This window comes from Sciurus carolinensis, chromosome 8, assembly GCF_902686445.1.
Source record: "Sciurus carolinensis chromosome 8, mSciCar1.2, whole genome shotgun sequence".
NCBI lineage: Eukaryota > Metazoa > Chordata > Mammalia > Rodentia > Sciuridae > Sciurus > Sciurus carolinensis.
The window spans coordinates 145,932,588-145,952,317 of NC_062220.1; the positions used below are offsets into that span (position 1 = coordinate 145,932,588).

General features: G+C 41.8%; 1 protein-coding gene and 1 pseudogene across 3 annotated transcripts in view; both read right to left on the reverse strand.

The window, feature by feature from the left end:
- The window catches only part of Rad9b (RAD9 checkpoint clamp component B), a 30,997-nt gene that overhangs the window by 2,910 nt on the left and 8,357 nt on the right, over positions 1-19,730 (reverse strand). Inside the window, exons 5-11 of one of the 3 annotated variants that reach the window (XM_047560357.1) lie at positions 15,138-15,237; positions 11,936-12,042; positions 6,219-6,325; positions 6,066-6,130; positions 5,336-5,458; positions 3,539-3,782; positions 36-44 (exon numbers count right to left, since the gene is read on the reverse strand). In XM_047560357.1, the coding sequence (XP_047416313.1) occupies positions 36-44; positions 3,539-3,782; positions 5,336-5,458; positions 6,066-6,130; positions 6,219-6,325; positions 11,936-12,042; positions 15,138-15,237 (755 nt within the window). Of the gene's footprint in view, positions 1-35; positions 45-3,538; positions 3,783-5,335; positions 5,459-6,065; positions 6,131-6,218; positions 6,326-10,108; positions 11,061-11,935; positions 12,043-15,137; positions 15,238-19,730 lie in introns of those variants that run through there. The other 2 variants (XM_047560359.1, XM_047560358.1) reach the window with 2 other exon arrangements.
- LOC124990531 (nucleophosmin-like) lies at positions 15,501-18,777 on the reverse strand (annotated as a pseudogene).

The window sequence follows — 19,730 nt, forward strand, 5'->3', positions numbered from 1 at the left end:
AAGGACTGACGTCTGTGACCGAGTCCTGGGTGTACTGCTGCAGCCTGGTATTTTCCAGGCTGAGTACTTAATATTAAAGTATCAGTTGAGCCCACCTACCCTGTAAGCAAATGTACAATGTGTACAAACGGCATCTACTTTGGAATTCAGTTACAGATAGACCTTAATAATGGGTGACCACAATGAACGAAGCCACTTTGGATGGAAAAGAAAACAACAACCCAGCCTGGTAGGGCTGGTGGCAGTGAGAAACCAGACGGTGCCCCTGTGGACTACGCCCATGAGCCTGTGAAGATGTCGTGTCACGTGGCATCGGGGTTGCTCACAGCTGGCTTGGCCTAGCCAGTGGGCCCCATGTGATCACAGAGTTCCTTCGATGTGGAAGAAGAGGACGCAGAGTGTTCAAGTGAGCAATGGGAAAGGACAGAACCATCCCCCGCTGGCCGGGAAGATGACAGGGGACCAGGAGCCCAAGAAGTAGTGGCCTCTAGAAGTCGGAAAAGGCAAGAAACACTCCAAGTCTCCTGACTGGACACAGCTCTGCGCACACCTTGCATTTGGGCCAGTGGACCCTCTGAGATGTCCCACCTTCAGAACTGCAGGATAATACATCTGTGTCATTTCATGCCCAAATCTGGTAATCTGTGGAAGGAGCAATAGGAAAATAACACACTGGCCTTGACCATAACGGCAGACAGTCTCAGTTCCCTTTGATGGCTGTAGCCTTGGTCAAGGTCAAGGTCAAGGTCCTAAGGCTGGAAATGACCTGATAGCATCTGGGACTATTGATGTGTATGGTCATGTGCATGCACCCTCAGGAATGTCGGGGTGCCCCAGAAGACTACAAAGCTTGGGTGGACTTTGGTGTTTGAGAGCTGTCTGAATCTGCCATTGGCTTCCCTTCTCCTCAGCCTTTCTCCCAGGGCTGGATAGTGGAGCTTTCCCCGTCCGTGTCTTTCAGTGAGAAACCCTGAGAGTGTTCACGCAACTGGGCACGTTAGCCTCAAATCCCATGTGAACTGGGCAGGAAAAGAATTATAAAATATTTTTCAGTGTTGTGTGTGTGTGTGTGCATGTGTGTGTTCCCTATGTTACCGCCCCTGAGAACCATGTATAACTCTTACATCGAAGGAGCCATTGGTCATTGTTTAGATACAGAACTCTGTTAGAGTTAATTGTGAAAATTCCCTTTCCCCAGGGAGCACACCTAGTAGACACATGCGCTGTGTACACATACACACACACACACACACAGTGAACTGTGGAATTTTGTGAAACCCCTAGAGAGGTTTTAAAAACTTTCTTAGGATATACCAAACCAGGTTTGAAGGTGTCCAAATTACTGACTATGCATTATAAAGACACAAATGAGTAGACTCAGGTCTGCCTTCGATGAACTCACAATCTACCTAGCAGAATAAATTAAGGAATAAAAAATACCAAAAAACCCCACTTTTTATGGATATGGTAAATTGATATCAAAGTTTAAATTAAAAACAAATTGAGGGGGGCTGGGACTGTGGCTCAGTGGTAGAGCGCTTGCCTCGTATGTGTGAGTCACTGGGTTCGATCCTCAGCACCACATATAAATAATTTTAAAAATAAAGGTCTATGGATAACTAAAAAATATTTTTAAAAGAAAGAAAGAAAACATACCTGGAAGCTGTCATATGAAGTGTCACCTTGACACATGCAGAGACCAACAGATTAGCAGAACAAAAAGTCCAGAGATAGATTCCAATACATGAAGAATTTAATACAAAGTCAGGCATGGTGACACCTTAATCCTAGTGACTTGAGAACCTGAGGCAGGAGGATCTCAAGTTCAAAGCCCAGCCTCAGCAACTTAGTGAAACTCTGAGAACTTATTAAGACCCTGTCTCAAAATAAAAAATAAAAAGGGTTTGGGAATGTGACTCTGTGGTTAAGCACCCCTGGTTTCAATTCCCAGTGCCAAAAAAAAGGAGGAAGAAAAAGAGGAGGAGGGGGCAGAGGGCATATAGAAATTCTGTATACTATTTTCACTGCTTTTCAAAAGTCTGAAATTACTTTAAAATAAAATGTTAAATAAGCCAACTAGTAGGGTGGGCCACATGGTGATAGAAAGACAAGCCTCACATGGCTCTAGCCCTGTCGGGGTCACAACCCTGCTTTCAGCGTGCATGGCAGACACTGATGACCAAGCAGAGATTCAGCACCGTGCCACTGTCCACACAGCCTGCTCAGTCAAACAACTGGTGCTGGCTGGAGAGGAAGCCTATCCGCCACCCTGCAGTGGTATGCTCCACGTGGGGCAGCGGGGAGAAAAGGAGGAAGCCAGGCGAAGGCTAGTAAGTGCCCCAGGGAAAGTCCCGAATGCCATTCCAAGGAGTTCTAGCTCAGTGCTTGGGGGCAGCGAGTGACCCACTTGTTCTGGAAGCAGCAGACTGCTACAGGACAATGACCAGCCTCTGTGGAGCACTGATGTGCCAGTTTTTCCCATTAGCTCATTCTTCACAACTCCATTTAATGGGTACAATTATCTCCATTTTGCTGACAAACAAGCTGAGGCAAATATCAGCAACGTGTCTAAGTGAACACAGCTATTCAGTGGCAAGAGAGAAGTTTGAGTCCAGGAACTTGAACTCCAGGGCTCTGAACCCCTGCACCTCATTGTCGGCCTAAGGGACAAACCAAATGTCTTAGCACACCATGGAAAACCAGGGCGGAGGAGAACAGGGCCACAGAGGCTGGCTGAGGCCCACAGCAGTCCAGGTGGAGCACAGTGAGGCCTGCGTCAGTCACCAGTGGGGACCGCCAGCTTCGCGGGCACCTGCATGTCCAGGCACAGAACTCCCTACTTTATTTACAGAGCCTTCACTTCAGGATTTTAGAGAGCGGAAAGGGCCTCATGGAGCTGACAATCCTAACATCACTTTTCCTAGTGAGGAAACTGGCAATCTTGGTGGATTTCAGGGTCTTGAAGCCCCAGGAAAATGATTTTGTGTTGTTTCCTGTGAAAAAGTAAGCACAGTATGTGTGACCAGAAGAATTACTTCAGTGACTTTAGCATATTGTTGGTATTAACACAGAGCATTCTATAGATGATCCTGATCAATCCTTGTAAACTAGCAACCCAAGTCTCAACTTTGAATATACTTTGTTAGAAATTACTGACTGAGAAATGTAACTATTTCTATTGATGGTCTGTAAATCAGATTTTTCTCCATCTGAGACTAGGTTCACATCTCCTCTATCAAAAAAATAAATAAATAAATAATACAGGAGTCAGGGGTAGCTCAGAGGTACAGTATCACCAAGCATGCGCGAGGCCTTGGGTTCAATTTCCATTGCCAGAAGAAGAATGAAGAAAGAAGACGAGAAGAGAAAAGAAAAGAAAAAGAAGAGAAAAGCGAGAAAAGAAAAAAGAAAAGAAAAAGGAAAGAAAAGAAAACTAACTCACAAGCGGCTGGGGTAGGGCTGGGCAGAGGGCGCAGAGGAGACTGATGGTGGAAATCCTTGACCAAGATGCAGTCACGGCCCCCCCTCTTCCTCTTACCTTCCTGAGGTATGGAGAGCCTGGCCCTTCATCTGTGTCGCTGAGACTGCTTTCGGGTACTTCAAAGATGTTGCCTCCATTTGCTCTCTTTGTTTGAGGGTTGCCACAGGTTTCCCCTGCAGGGTTATTTGTGGGAGACTCCCTAGAATAAAGCCTCTTGGGTGCTGTTTTTCTGGAGATACACTCTGGGGCCTGGCTGGTTCCACTTTTATCAGCCTTTGTATTTGACTGGATCAGATCAGACCTAAGGTGTTAGCAGAATTAAATGAGCTGTTTACTTTGATATATAACATACATATATTTTTTGAGGGGTACTGGGGATTGAACCCAGGGGTGCTTAAGCATGGAGCCACATCCCCAGCACTTTTTATTTTTTTATTTAGAGACAGGGTCTCGCTAAGTTGCTTAGAGCCTTGCTAAATTGCTGAGGCTGACTTTGAACTCACGATCGTCCTGCCTCAGCCTCCCGAGTCACTGGGGAAATATATCTTTTATATAACTAAGGGTACAATGTGAATGACAATGATAGTGCAGATTTAGGGAATGTACTGAAAAAACACAGGATTAATTGTTGAAACTTAAAATTTATAAATATGATCATTTAGAAATTCCCTTGACATCATGTTATATGTTAACAGGATCAAGTGAGAAAAAAAGTTAAATAAATTACTAGAAATCTATAGGATGAAACTTCATGAGGTCATGAAAACCTGTTTTGGGGCTGGGATTGTGGCTCAGTGGTACAGCTCATGCCTAGCAAGGTGAGACACTGGGTTGGATCCTCAGCACAGCATAAAAATAAATGAATAGAGGTATTGTGTCCATCTACAACTAAAAAATAAGTCTGTACATGTTCAGTACAGATGCAGACTTTAAAATGTAAGTAAAACCTATGTTTCCAAGTCATAATCAATGACATTGGAACATACATACCCATGGTATACTTTCTGGAGAAAACCAGAATACAGAAGAACACATCACATGACCCCACTCCTTTTTTTATTAATTTTGTTTATTTTTGGTACTGGGTAATAAACCCAGAGGTGCTTTACCAATAAGCCACATGCCCAGCCCTTTTTAATTTTGAGACAGAATCTAAGTTGTTTAGGGCCTCACTAAGTTGCCAAGGCCGGCCTGGAACTCGTGATGCACCTGCCTTGGTGTCCCTAGTTGCTGAGGTTACAGGAATTCACCCCCATGCCCCGCCCAATCTTGTTTTTAAAATACAAGTATATGGAAAAGAGAAAAAAGAAGTCTGAAAGAAAATTCAGTGAGCTAAAATGTTAACAGTAGCTATCTATCTCTGGGTGGGGCAATTACAGGTGAATACTACTTTCTTCTTTGTACTTTTCTTTGTTTTCCAAATTCTCTACTATAACTTTGTGTGACTTTACAGTGAAGTATGCCTCCCACCACAATATTATTAAGGAAAAGAAAAATAGACAAAAGGTAAATGGTCATCCCTGTGCCTGAGAAAGAAGAGCTCTATGTAATGAATATGGACTTTCCTGCAAAACTTGACACTAAAACTGAAAATGAGTTTTGAATGATGACAAAGATAAACCAGATGGTCCTATTAAATTCTGATCAAAAGAGAAAAAAACAAATATCAGATACAAGGTTGGTGAGGTCTCAACATTATGGTTGGGTGTGACTACCGCTCTTCCAGATTGGGACAAAATTTCTGACCTGCTGTTTCACGTCCCAGTTGTTTCCTACGAGAATGCCACTGAAGTATTTCAGAATAAGATGGCATGGCTTTCCCCAACCAGTAACAAAGTTAAAACACAGTCTTACCTTTTTTGTGTCTGGGAAAGGCACAGTGATTGTGGTGAAGAAGCCCGACTCCGGTCATCAGCTAAGGTAGCCAAAATAAAGTTAGCTTCCAGGAGCATGTCATCAATACTTAAAGCCATTGGTCTAGAAAGGTAGAGTCAGAGCAAAAATAACATTTATTTTCTGGTGGTCATTAAGAACACATTAGAAGATGCTACTAATTCTGGAGTAAAAAGAAATAGTACATATTCTTTCATGTTGAAATCTTTAATAATCTCAAATAATCATAGTCCTAAGAGCTAAAAGGATCCATCTTAACTCAATCCCATTTAAAATTTTTGTTTGGAGGGGCTGGAGAGGTAGCTCAGGGGTACAGCACTGGCCTATAACATGTGAGGCCTTGGGTACCATCTCCCAGCACCACAAATAAAGTTTTTGCTCTGAAATATATAAAGTCTCATAGTTTCCTAGGGATTTAACTCTCTTATGCCATGTATAGTTTTCTAATTAGACAATTTATTCAGAGCATGTCAAATTTATAAATGTTTTACTTTATAGAAACAATGTATCTTTCTCAATCAATTTGCCAATTTAAAAATGCTATGAGACATCTTTCAAAATTTTAGTTTGATACATGTTGCTAGTAAAGTTAAGAAATTCCTGAGATGTGGATTCATTTCCCCATGATTCAAAGGGTTTTATTGTCCATATGTAACGAAAGAATGAAACAAAAAAGTTCAGGAGGACCTACTTTCCAGGAAAATCAAAATGAATGGATATAGGAACATGTACAGCTTCTGAAAATGTCAGCATTCCCTGAAGGAAGAAAAGAAGAAAAGCTTGAATCTTCATAAAAATCACCAGTGAAAATCTGAATTTGAATTTGACATGAATATTTGTTTACCTTCAATTCTTTGAAGCAAAATGTTATTTCTGTATCCAACCCAATCTGAAAGAAGTCAAACTCATCTGGGTCAACAGACATCTCACTGTACACAGAATTTGTCAAATCTGTTTAATGTCGCAAAAAAAAAAAGAAAGAATAAAATGAGTCCCAGAGGCATTTATGAAATTTTAATGTGAAAGTATAACAATAAAAGAGAGGTTAAAATAGTCATCAATTCTTTGACAGTCCTTGAGAAGTGGGTTCTACGTCTACGTCCCTTCCCCTTGAATCTGGGGGTAGGGTCCTTGACTCCTTTGACCAACAGGACAGAAAAGGCAGAGACCCGAACTGGTTGCTGAGCCCAGACCTTGAGAGACTGGCAGTCTCCTCTCCCCATCTCATGCCTGCTGACTCTTGCAACTCAGCGGCCAGGCATGAAGCACCTGCACCGTGAGGCCACCGGCCCTCGGAGCTCCCAGCATGCAAAGTGGGCCAGTCTTGGGAGGGCACCCTTTTCACCCCTTCAGATGATTCCAGCAGGGCCGCCATCCCACAGCCATCGCCCCCCCATTCTCCTCCCAGCCACGGGCAACCATCAGCCTACTGTCCATTCTGTGGATTGAGCTATTCTGGATATTTTCTCTACATGGGCTCATCTAACATGAGCCTTTTGTGTCCAGTTTCTTTCACTCGGCACAATGTTTTCAAGATGCGGCCACCCTGTGGCTTATATCCAGACGTCATTCCTTTTATGGATGAATAATGTTCTGTTGTATGGATAGATCACATCTTCTTTATTCATTCATGAGTTGGCGACATTTGGCTTTCCATTCTGTAGCTATTATGAGTAATGCTCCTATGAATATTCATGTGGACTATTAGGTGGAAGCTACTTACCAAAGATGGCAAAGGAACGATACAAGAAAAGCCTGGTGCTTTGATGAACAGGGAATAACCATATCAACCACTATTATTTTATTTTCTGCCACTCATATTTAAAGATAATCTTAAATATACCCTAAAATTTTTAAAATATTATGTTTCCTTAAACAGAAATGAACAAACTTCTTATGTCTTTTTTTTTTTTTTTTCTACTGGGAATTGAAAACAAGGAGGGCTTTACCACCAACCTAAGCCCCCAGCCCTTTTCTCACTAAGTTGCTTAGGGCCTTGTTAAGCTGTTGAGGCTGGCCTTAAACTTTCAATCCTCCTGCCTCAGCCTCCCAAGTCCATGGTATTATAGGCACCAGGGATTGAGCCCAGAGGTACTTAATCACTGAGCCATATCCTCAGTCTTTTTGTATTTTATTTAGAGACAGGGTCTTGGTGAGTTGCTCAGGACCTTGCTGAGTTGCTGAGGCTGACTTTGAACTCATGATCCTCCTGCCTCAGCCTCCTGTATCACTGGGATGACAGGTGTTCACCACCCTGCCCAGCTTCCAGCCATATCTTTGTCTTCTATTCAAAAAGATTAGTGGACTTAGATTTTTTTTTAAATATTTTTTTAAAATATTTTATGTTATTTATTTATATGTGGTGCTGAGATTTGAACCCAAAGCCTCACACATGCTAGGCAAGCACTCTACCACTGAGCCCCAGCCCCAGCCTCTGTACTTAGATTTTGCTCAATAGTATATCATAGCAAACTCTGATGTTTGGAATTTTGCATGTACATTCCAAGATAATCAAAGATTCAAGTATTATTCTATTACATATTCTTTTATGATTTAAAAATTGAATGATGTACCAAAATGATGCAACAAAAGAAAAACAGATAAGCTAACTCCATCAAAAAGACTTTTGTGCCTCAAAATTGAAGGAAATATTTGAAAATCATATATATAATGAGCTAACCTACAGAATAATCAAAAGATGATCCAAGTACAAAAATGAACAAGGGATTTGAACAGACATTTCTCCAAAGAGGAAATAACCAATAAGTACATGAAAATTGAAAGATGCTTGACCTCATATCATTAGAGAAATGCAGATCAAACCCAGAATGAGGCACTACTTTGCACCCACTAGGCTGGCTGTGATCCACAAGTCAGGCAATAGGGTGTGGAGAGATCAGAACCCTCTCATGTGGCTGGTGGGAGGTAAAGTGGTGAGCCCGCCACTGAGGAACAACGTGGCAGGTTTTCAGAATATTAGACATGAAGAAGTTACCTGAGACTCAGCGATTTCACTCCTAGCTATGTACCCAAGATAAATGAAAACACATGTTCACACAAAAACTTGTAGATGAATGTTCATGTTAGCCTTATTTCTAAGAGCCTTATTATTCATATGAAACAGTCAAAAGTCTGTTTTGGTTTAGCTATGAGACATCTCCCAAAAGCTCAAGAAAGTTCAGGGTGAAATGATTAAGTTATGTGAACCTTGGCCTAATCAGTGCATTGTCCACTGATATGGATTAACTGGGTGGTAACTGAAGCCAGGTAGGGTGTGGCTGAAATAAGCGGGTCACTGGGGGTACAGCTTTGGGGTTCATATTTTTCCCTTATGAGTGGAGCGCTCTCTCTGCTTCCTTGTCACCATGTTCTGAGCTGTTCTCCTCCTCCGTGACCTTATGCCATGACGTTCTGCCTCACCTTGGGCCCAGAACTCTACCGTCAGTGATCTATGGGCTGAGACCTCTGAAATTATGTGCCAAATAAACATTTTCTCTGCTACATTGTTCTTGTCAGGTCTTTTGGTCACAGTAAAGAAAAAAACTGACTGAAACAATGTCCACCAAATGGTGAATGAATAAATCAAATGTCACATATCCATAGAAAAGAATATTACAGCAATTAAAAACAAAGTACTGATAAACACTATAACATGGAACATCCTTGAAAACATTACACTAAACAAAAGAAGGCAGATTCAAGAGGTCACATATTGTATGATTCCATAGTTTATATGAAATATCCCAGGACAGGGAAGCCGTAGATACAGAAAGTAGACTCGGGGTCACCTAGGGTTGGGGCTGGAAGGAAATGAGAACCAACTACCAATGCATATGGAGATTCTTTTGGGGGAAGTGATTAAATATTCTAAAATAAAATATTCAAAATTGGATGAGGATTGCACAAGCCTACATAAAACAAAACCAATGAATTTTATCTTTAAACAAATCACTTACATGGTCTATAAGCTATATCTCAACAAAACTTTTTTAAAATTACTCATGATGAATTTGGAGGAACTGCCTGTCATCTTAGCAACTTGGAAGTCTGAGGCAGAAGGCAACCCTAAACAACTTAGCAATACCCTGTCTCAAAATAAAAAAATAAAAAGGGCTGAGCCAGGTGTAGTGGTGCATGCCTGCAATCCTAGGAGCCTGGGAGGCTGAGGCAGGAGGATTTCAAGTTCAAAGCCAGCCTCAGCAACTTAACAAGGCCCTAAACAACTTAGACCCTGTTTCTAAATTAAAAGAAAAAAAAGAAGAAGAGTTTTAAAGGGCTGGGGATGTGACTCAGTGGTTAAGTGCCCCTGGGTTCAATCCCCAGCACCAAAAAATAAAAATAAAAAAGGGCTGAGGATAGAGCTCAGTGATAGAGCACACTTGAGTTTAATTCCCAATACTGAAGAAAAAAAAAAGGAGGAGGAGGAGAAAAAGAGAAGAAGGAGAAGAGGAGGAGGAAAAATGAATTTGGAGGGAAGAGATGTTTTTGTCTCTCAAATCCCATCCCATTTCCTCCCATCTCACCCTCACCCTCCTGACAATCTCTGTGTACTATTTCTAAGTACCTTTGTTCTAAAGAGAAAGTGCATTTTTATATTCATCCTTAATTCTTGATTTCCACAACAATTCAGAGACTGCTACAAGAACCTTTCATATAAACTGTTTATGTTAAAATACCAGAGTTCTTACCTAAGTGATCTGAGATGAGTAAAATCCACACACATAACATACTTACTTTTAATATTCTTAGTATAGCAGTACCTTCATTCCATCTTCTGCTGTTCTAATGAAGTATAGAATATACACCAGACTATCCAAGTGCTTATCTCTGGATAGCAGGATTTCAGGTGACTTGTTTTATTTGTGCTGTTTTGTATTTTCTTCAATGAACATGAATCATATACATAGTAAAAACAAAGGTTAAAATTCATGTATTTTTTAAAAGGGCCCAAGAATTCCTTAAATATGCATTCATCTCAAACAAGAAGGTTCGCCACACCCCTGTGTTTCAGCAGGAAGGAGGTTCCACAAGGTTACAGGACGTGGTCAATACACCACCACTACTCATTAGAACGCTGCAGATGAGGGACAGCGCTCACTTGGGCTAGGCCAGCATTCCCGACTGCTAAAACCAGAATCTGGGGGACCGAGGGAGAGGGAGGCGATAGCGACAGTGGTGGGGAGCCTGTCTGCATGCGAACTGCAGGTCACTCCTACCAGGGTGCGACACCAGGCAGGTCCCACAGTTCCTCTGCTTCAATTTCTTTACAAGGGTCCTGAGATAAAGCAAGAAAGGCCTGCGGACGGACCGTGTCTCATCGTTAACACGAAGCTGGTTCAGCCAGTTAAAGCTTCCAGGAGCCCCTCCCTGACTGCCAACGGCGCAGAATGCCCGGCTCCGACGGCTCTGGCCCTCCAGCGGTGGCGGCGGCGAGTCCCCACCGTCTCTCCGCCAACAGATCCGACACACGGGAGCAGGTGGCCAGGTCCAGCCGCAGACCCGGCGCCGAGAGCAGGCCCAGAGAGGTGGGCCACGCAGACACTCTGCAGACACCCTGACCCGCGCACGGTCTTCCCGGGCTGCAGCACAGAAAGCCTCGCCTACTCGGTGCCGTTCGCCTGTTCGTGTTTTCCATTTCAAGGCGAGCAAAGGAAGCCTGGGCTGACCGGCCGCGGCGCCCACGTCTCGCAGCGCTGTTAGGAAGAGCAGAGGAACTCCCAGCGGGAGCTAGGACCCACCCTGGCACAAACCCACGAGTCACCTGACCCCACTTAAGCCCTGTCCTACTGGCTTTTCCCTTAAAATGATACCATTCCTTCTTTACATCGCCGAAAACAAAAGACCTAAGGTCACAAAGTTCCAAACAGCTTGCTGTACCAGAAAGACCCCGGCGGGTCTTCACTGTCCAAACTCTCGCAGGCGCCAGCACCGCGAGGCAGGAGCAGCCGCATCTCCGACGAGATGCCCCCGTGCCATCAGGAAACCCAAGGCTTGAGGAGGGGGTCGCACGTATTGCCCCACGAATTTGCCCAATGGCGTAATTAACATCTCTGATTAAGTTACTTTTTCTTCTTATGTAGTCAAAGGTCATCTCCACGGATTGCTGACCTCTTTGTTTTTCTTTATGCTAAACACACAGGGTGACAGAAGAGAAATAGACCTTAAAATCTTAACGGAGGGCCTGGGGTCGTGGTTCAGTGGGGGCTCGCTCGCCTAGCACAGGTGAGGCACTGGGCTGGATCCTCAGCACCGCATAAAAATAAAATAAGGGCACTGTGTTCACCTACAACTAAAAAGTATATTTTTAAAAAATCTTAACTGAAAATATATTTCCCTCAGTAACTATTCTCTTCGTTTTAAAGTAACCTGAATCTCAAAGTCAAATATTTTAATTACTGATTGTATTAAATGTCCTGGATCTCTTTTTTAAAAATTATGATCTTTCTACACTTACTGCTTTTTGGACATAAATATGTTACCAATATGCACTACTATGTGGCTAGCAATGAGGAAAGGCAGGAAGGATAATCCATCAAAGAACGCAACAGATATCACCCTTACCCATTGATTCCTCACTGGAACTCTTGAGGCAGACATTCAGTGGAGTAACAGCAAGGGTGACCTCCTCCTGACTGGATGTGAAAAGAACAATCGCCTCAGCAAGCAGTCTGTGAAATGTAATGAAAAGTCTTAACATCATTTGCAAAACAAACAAAAAGCTTGCTTTGTTAAGTGGAACTTGAATCTTGAATCTGGAAATCAGTAGTTGGCCTGTGCTTAAGAAGAGGTACCCAAAAGGCCTGTTTTCTTTCTTATATGTCAACTGTCACATATCTAGGGTATTTTTAAACTGTAATTTCATTTGAAGTCCAAGAGAATGGCAAAATACATGTGACAGCTGCAGCATGAACAAAATACCAGAATCAAATATCTTTACTTCTGTTTTTATATTATATGTGTGTACATGTGTGTATATGTGAGTTATATATACATATGTATGTATGAATATGTAACTGGTCTGAGACCATTCTGAGATTATACTCCAGTAGAAAATGGAGCTGTTTAAATAAGCTGAGGTGAACCGCGCTGGAGGCCTGGTTAAGGGGGCGGAGGTTTGTCAGCAGCCTGCTGCCTGTATTTTCTTTGTCTTTGTTACTTTCCTAGACAACCTATCACCTATCACTTTCAAGGTTCTCTTGCCATCCCAAATGCTCAAAAACAGCTTTATTAAGGTATAATTCACATATAACACAATTCACAGATTTAAAGTTTGATTTACATTTTCCTAACAACTTTTCATCTGTTTTATCCATTCATTGGCCATTTGAATGTCTTCTTTGGGGAAATTTCTACTAAAATCCTTTGCCCATTTTTTAGTTGGGTTATTTGTCTTCTTAAAAATTGCATTACAAGTTCTTCCCTCCTTTTGAAATTGAAGTGTTGTTAGATAAAAGTGAATTCTAAGAAGTTATGCAATCTTGGTGTCAACCTGATGTTAGACATTAGCTCAGCAGTGTTTACTGATGTCTAAATGTCAGGAACACCAGCCAAATTCATTTGAGAACTTTTCCATTGTTAAGGGAAAGGTGTTATACAATCCCCCCCCCCCCCCCACAACCACCAGTGCTGGGAATGAACCAGGGGCCTGTGCATTGTAGGCAAGGGCTCTACTGCTGAGCTACACCCCTAGCCTCTATGAAGCCAAGTAACTTCATACAAAAAACAACAAAACGAATGTGTTATTCAAAAAGGAAGAACCAAATGCTAACAAACACATTTTTAAATGCCCAAACTCACTAGTAAACACAATAAAGAATATCTAACATTACCATTTTTTAAAAAAAATGATGTACATCCTCTACTTAGAGTTCTCCTATATTTTGGTAAGAATGCAAACCGACCCAAACTTCACATGGCAATTTAGTAGTCAGTATCCATGCAAATTTAAAATTTGTATAAGCCTTTGACCCAGTCATTCCATTTCCAGGACTCTGGGTTAGGCAGCCTATAACGTGGCCCAAACAATCCCCACCTCCTGGTGTTCATGCCCTTAACCTCTTCCCCTTAAATAACATGGGGTGGATTTAATTCATTTCTAACACAGAGAAAATGGAAGAAGTGATGAGATGGCAATTCTGAGAATACAGAATCAAAAGACCTTTGCTTCTGTCTTTCAAGCACTCTCTGTGTTCCTCACCCATGTTCTTTACCTCACTCAGATCAGCTACCATTTGTGAGGCAGCTACAGACAGGCACGCATGGCCAGGATGCGAGCCTACCAACAACCACACTTGTCTTCCCAACAGCCATGTCAGGGAGCTTGGACGTGAATTCCCCAACTGAGCCCTCAGATGAGACTGCAGCCCTTACAATGTCTTTACTTCGGCCTGTGAGAGACCTGAGTCAGCAACACCCAGCTAAGTCACACTTATTACTATAGAATAATAAATGTCTGGTTTTGAAGGCTCTAAAAGTTTTGGAGAAATTATGAATACACGATCCTGTGTCCTGCTAGAAGCATTATTTATGATAGTAGAAAGTTGAAACAACCTTAATTTTCACCCATAAGGTAAGAGTAAGCAAATTATGGCTCAGATATACAATGAAAAATTAGGTAATTGTTCAAAAGAATAAGATTGATTTAAGCAAACTGATATAGAAAGATGCTCACAATGATATATTAAGTTAAAAAAGCAAGTTGTGGGAGAGAAAAAAAAATAAAGCAAGTCATGGGCTGGGGATGTGGCTCAGTGGTAGAATGCTTGCCTAGCATGCACAAGGCCAGAGGTTCCATCTCCACAACTGCAGGCAGGGGAGTGAGTTGCAAACAATATAGAGAGTAGAACATTTTCTTAAAAAAAAAAAAAAAAAACTATGTATGTATAATAAGTGATATTAAGGAAATAGAGATTCATAACCATAGTGGAAAATATCAAATTGTTAATAGAAGTTGCCTGACTGCCAACTGGGACAGAAGGTGGTAGAGAAGAAACACTTTCATTATTTACCTTTGCATTCTTCTATATATTTTGGACATATTAAAAGGAGTAGGTATAACTTTTTTAATTTAAAAAACAATAAAGGAGTCAGGCATAGTGGTGGATGCCTGCAATCCCAGCAACTTGGGAGGCTAAGGCAGGAGGACCACAAGTTTGAGGCTAGCCTCAGCAACTTAGTGAGATCCTGTCTTAAAAAATAAAAGATAAAAGGAATGGGGATATACTTCAGTGGTACAGCAACCCTGAATTTAATCCTTAGGAACACACACACACACACACACACACACACAAACACACACAGAATAAGGATGAAATATTCTTTGGCTCACAGCTGAACTGAAAAATTGGGTGCACTTTCACTGACAAATATACTTCACTCATTATCTACAGGGGAAAAAAAAAACAGGAATAAAATCAATCTGCATTTAAAATGTTAAAAGTTTCCTGCCGATGTGTGTTCTAAGATTCAAATAGGTACCATATAAATGCAAATATTATGAGATAATATATTCTTCTCCTTTGATAGAACTTGATGTAGAAAATCACTGTTAGGATATTTTTAGAACTTTCTTGACCACTAAATTATTACTGCTACCATTAGGCAGTTATCATCTACTGTATCAGATTTCCTCTTGAATCTGTAGAGATTTTTCTAAGTCAAATTTTAGCTTTAAAAAAAAACTAAGTAGGAAATTAACTTTTCACCCTGTGACCACACCATATTCAGAAAAAAAAAAAAAAAAAAACAATAGAGAACTCATTACCTTGGTTGAATCATCAGTGTATTATTACACATATTCTTCTCAAAAATGACTTGCAAAGGCTGACTTTCTTGAAAACACACATTATGAGTTCTTTTAATACCTCAAAAAGAACAAAGCAACCTCTTAATCATTTTAAGTGCAAGATAAACAGACTTTTTACAAAATCTTTAAAGTTTGACAGCCCAAATAAAACCAAAGTCACATGTGCTATCTGGCAGGCCCTCGAAGTCTGGAGCAGGGAGGCTCCTCAATGAAATCTGCTATCGTCCCCTAGTGGACACAGAGCAACATGTCGACCGCCGACTAGAGGTGGAGAACCCGAATTCCTCTGAAAGTCAGTTTCTTAAATTGTTTGTAAAACAGTCACTGCCCACTATAGATAGTATCTCTTTCAGTTTCTCTCATCCAGATTGGTTTTTCAGACAGGATTTTTGGCAGCTGGGCCTCCACATCTGGCCTGTGGATTCTTTTCCCTTTAGAGGAAAAAGGGGAGGTAGCAAAACAAGTTGAGTATCCCTTGTTCCAAACGTTTGGGACCAGAAGTGTTTCAGATTGGGGAGGTTTTTGGATTTTGGAATGTTTGCATAGATTCACAGGCTTAGCATCCCTAACCTGAAAATTGAATTTCAGACCTCAGCACCATTCAGATTTCAGATTTTCAGGTTAAAGATGCTCCTCCAGAATGAGTGTGACCCTCAAATGAATATGCTGGGAAGCATACATGCATCCTCTCTGTCCTTGAAATACCCCTATGGGGTAGATAGAGGCTTAATTTCAGGAGAGGAAACTGCAGCTCAGTGAATTGAAGTGATTTTTCAAGGAGATATAATTTTAATAGCACAATTAAAATATGAATCTGTTTGCATACAAAACCCACACAATAAAATCCAGAGGGGCTGTAACTTTATAACATGATAATGTTGCAGTAAGGCTGGGTACAGTGGCACATGCCTGTAATCCTAGCGACTTGTAAGCTGAGACAGGTGGATCACAAGTTTGATGCTAGCCTCAGCATATAGGGAGACCCTGTCTCAAAAATTAAAAGGACAGGTATAAGCATCCCAGTACCAAATAATAATAACATTGCAGATCAAAGGGTTCACTAGAAACATTACTCAACTTATATGTTTGGTGTTTTGTTGTTTGTTTATTTTGCTAAATTAATACCAAAACAATATTGATTAACAATATTTACTGAGTAACTCTGTGTATCAGGCTGTATTAGTTAGCTTTGACAGCATAAGAAGGTACTCCAAAATTTAATAACTTAAGATAACCCACACTTGTGACTTCTCACAGTTTAGCTGAGGGCTTTTCTGGCCTAGGCTGGGCTTATCTGTGGCTGGATCATGGAGGATGGCCTCGTGCCCTGTCTGGGCCTCAGCAGGAATGCGTGGGACAGCTGGACAGCTGAGGCCTCTCCCCACATGGCCACGAGTGCTCCAGGAGGCTGTGCCACACTCTTCTCACGCTGATGGAAAGGTTCTCGGTGGTGGAAGCTGACAGGCCTCTCGAGGTCCAGCTTGGAACTCGCACAAAATCACTTCTAGTGAAGCAAGTCTATAGCCAGCCAAAATTCAAAGTGGGGAAACAGGTTTCAGCTTTTGAAGAGGGGGTCTGCAAATAATTTAGGAATTTGTGTGTGTGTAATCTACCACATAGGGATGGTTTTTAGAAGCTGGAACTATCAAAGAACAAATCAGACAGTTTATGTTCTAGTAAGGGGAGATTGACAATAAGAACATAAAAGAGTGAAATAATAGGCCATGGAGGGGGACACGCATCCCGAGAACGAAGTGTACCGCGGCTTCTGAATCCTGGACAAACTTAGAGTCTATTCTAAGACGTTTGCCTTTGCCTTGGGTAAAACAGGGAGCTATTTGAGAATTTTGAGTTTGAATGATGTAATCTGACCTATATTAAAGGGATCATTATAGTTGCCGCTCTAGGCAGGCACAGAGCTCAAAAGTTGACATCTCTTACCTGTTTTTAGAAATATTTTCCTGTCACTTATGGTGAGAGAGATAATAGGTACATGTGGTATCAAAGTCAAAGATAACAAAGAACAGCTAATGAAGGAAGTCGACCTGCACAGAAGCCACTACCGTCACCTGTGTCCTAGGTGGTCTTTAGAAATAGCCTATGCACATCAAAGCACCTTCTTACCTACACAGCATTTGGATCAAGGGAATACTGGTGTCGCCCAGGCACTCAGGCCAAGGCGCGTCTTCTTCGCCGACCCGAGGCTCCCTTCCCCACAACTTGCTTCCTTCCCCTCTTCCTTATGGAAACGTACCGAATCCTCTCAGCCTACCCATTGGCTCCCACCGCTTCCCTCAGAATGCCCTCCCAGTCCACCTGCTGGAAATTTGCCAAATGTGACACCACTAGCCAGAGTGTCTTTCCTCCTTTGACTCTCTCGCCCAAAGAATATCCACTACACCCTTTTTTAAACAATTTGGTCCTTCTCTGCAGTTTTTCTAGTTCTTCTAGTCTACTAATAATTTCCCTCATAGGATGCAAGTGAGATAAAAATTTTAAAGTCTTGTTTTCTTTCTGGATCACTTATTAACTTTTTTTTTGATTCATCCAAATATTTATTGAGCAACTAAAGAGGAGATACAAAGGTGATTAAAACATGGTCCAAGAGATGATAAGGTGTATGCACATGTAAGAGAGCAATAAGGTTCACTGAATTCACAGTAGTCAAAAGTGCTTTAGGAAACCAAGAGAGATTGCTTCCAGCCTGCATGTGGGTGTGGGTGGCAAATCAGGAAAGGGGATTGAGATTAAACAGAAAACTTCAGCCTGGATTGTCGATGATCCTCAGAATGGACTGTATTTGTCTCTCCTTTTCCTTTCTCCCCATCTTTGGACTTAATTTACCAGTAGTGCCCAGGGCGGTTCGATGTGCTTTCTCTATATTTGCTTGCATTTTTGCTTTAATGTCTTCTACAGAACTAGGTCCTTTTGGTGCTTTAGGAGTTTTTTCCTGTTTTTTGAAGGATTCTTGGCCTTTTGATCTTGGTGTTGATGGTTTTGAGTCTTTTCCATTCTGGTTTGATTTTGTGCATTTTTGACTGGAGCAGCTCATACAGATTTCTTCACTGGAGCTTTTCCTTCAGTTTCCTCATCACCAAAATCATCATCATCATCATCTCATCAGCAGCAAGTTTTACTTTTTTCTGGGGAACTTTGCTACCACCTCCAGGGGCAGATCACTTTCCAGATACACTTAAGAGTTTTACATCCTCCTCCTCTTCATCTACTGAGTCTGCATCTTTCTCCACAGTTACTAAGTGCTGCACACTAACATGCACAGGTCCTGAGCCACACTTCAACCTTCAGACCACAGGTGGTGTGATTTCAAAGCCCCCAAGGGAAACTGCTGGCAGTACAGACATTTTCAATGTTGCCAGTGTGACTTTAACTGGACTGCCTTCATAATTCATTGCCTGTGCTCCAACAATGTGCAGTTCATCCTTTGCACCAGCCCCTAAACTGATGGTTCTTAGTGGTAACCGGTGCTCATTTTCATCAGTGTCCACCTTAAAGTGATAATCTTTGTCAGAGTTGTTAGCCCACAACTGAAAAGATAGTTCTGGGGCCTCAGGGGGCTTGTGTTCATGTCCATTTCCATGGGGTGGTAGCACATACTTACGTGGGAGAGGAGGTGGACAGAAAATAGGCTGCTACCCCAGAGAAGAGACACGCAGGACAGAATCATGCCAGGGTGACTTATTAACTTTGGTACACCACAAAGTACTGCACTATAATAAGGTAAGGCGTTTTCACCAGAATTTAATTCCTTCATAAAGAAAGTCTTACTATTAACCAGGTGTGATGGTGCATGCCTGTAATCCCAGCAGCTCGGGAGGCTGAGGCAGGAGGATCGAGAGTTCAAAGCCAGCCTCAGCAACTTAGTGAGGCCCTCAGCAACTCAGTGAAACCCTGTCTCTAAATAAAATACAAAAAAGGGTTTGGTATATGGCTCAGTGGTTAAGTGCCCCTGAATTCAATCTAAAAAAGAGAGAAAGAAAAAAAGAAAGACAAAAGAAAGAAAGAAAAAGAAAATAAGAAAGAAAGAAAATCTTATTATTAAGCCAGGCATTGTCAGCTACTGGTAGGGGCCAGGGGCAGTTGAGGCAGGAGGGTCTCAGTTCAAGGTCAGCCAGGGTATTTGATGAGACACTGTCTCAAAATAAAAATAAAAGTGATGGGAACCTAGCCCAATGACAGAATACTTGCCTAGTTTGTGTGGTATTGATTCAATCCCCAATACCACACCCCACCCACACACATAACATATTACTATTAAAAAATAAGCCAGGCACTGTGGCATGCATCTGTAGTCTCAGTTACTTAGAAGACTGCGACAGGAGGATTGCTTAAGCGCAGGAGTTTGGGGCCAGTCTGAACAACACAGCAAGACCTCACCTCTTTAAAAAACAAACAAACAAATAAATAAATAAAAACCAAACTAATGAGAAAACCTGGTAATGTGGTTGTCTTAAATTCCAACATACGCTCATTACGAGGCTGTGGACTCACAGTTTGTAAACAACGGTTACAAACAATTTGGACTCTCCAAAG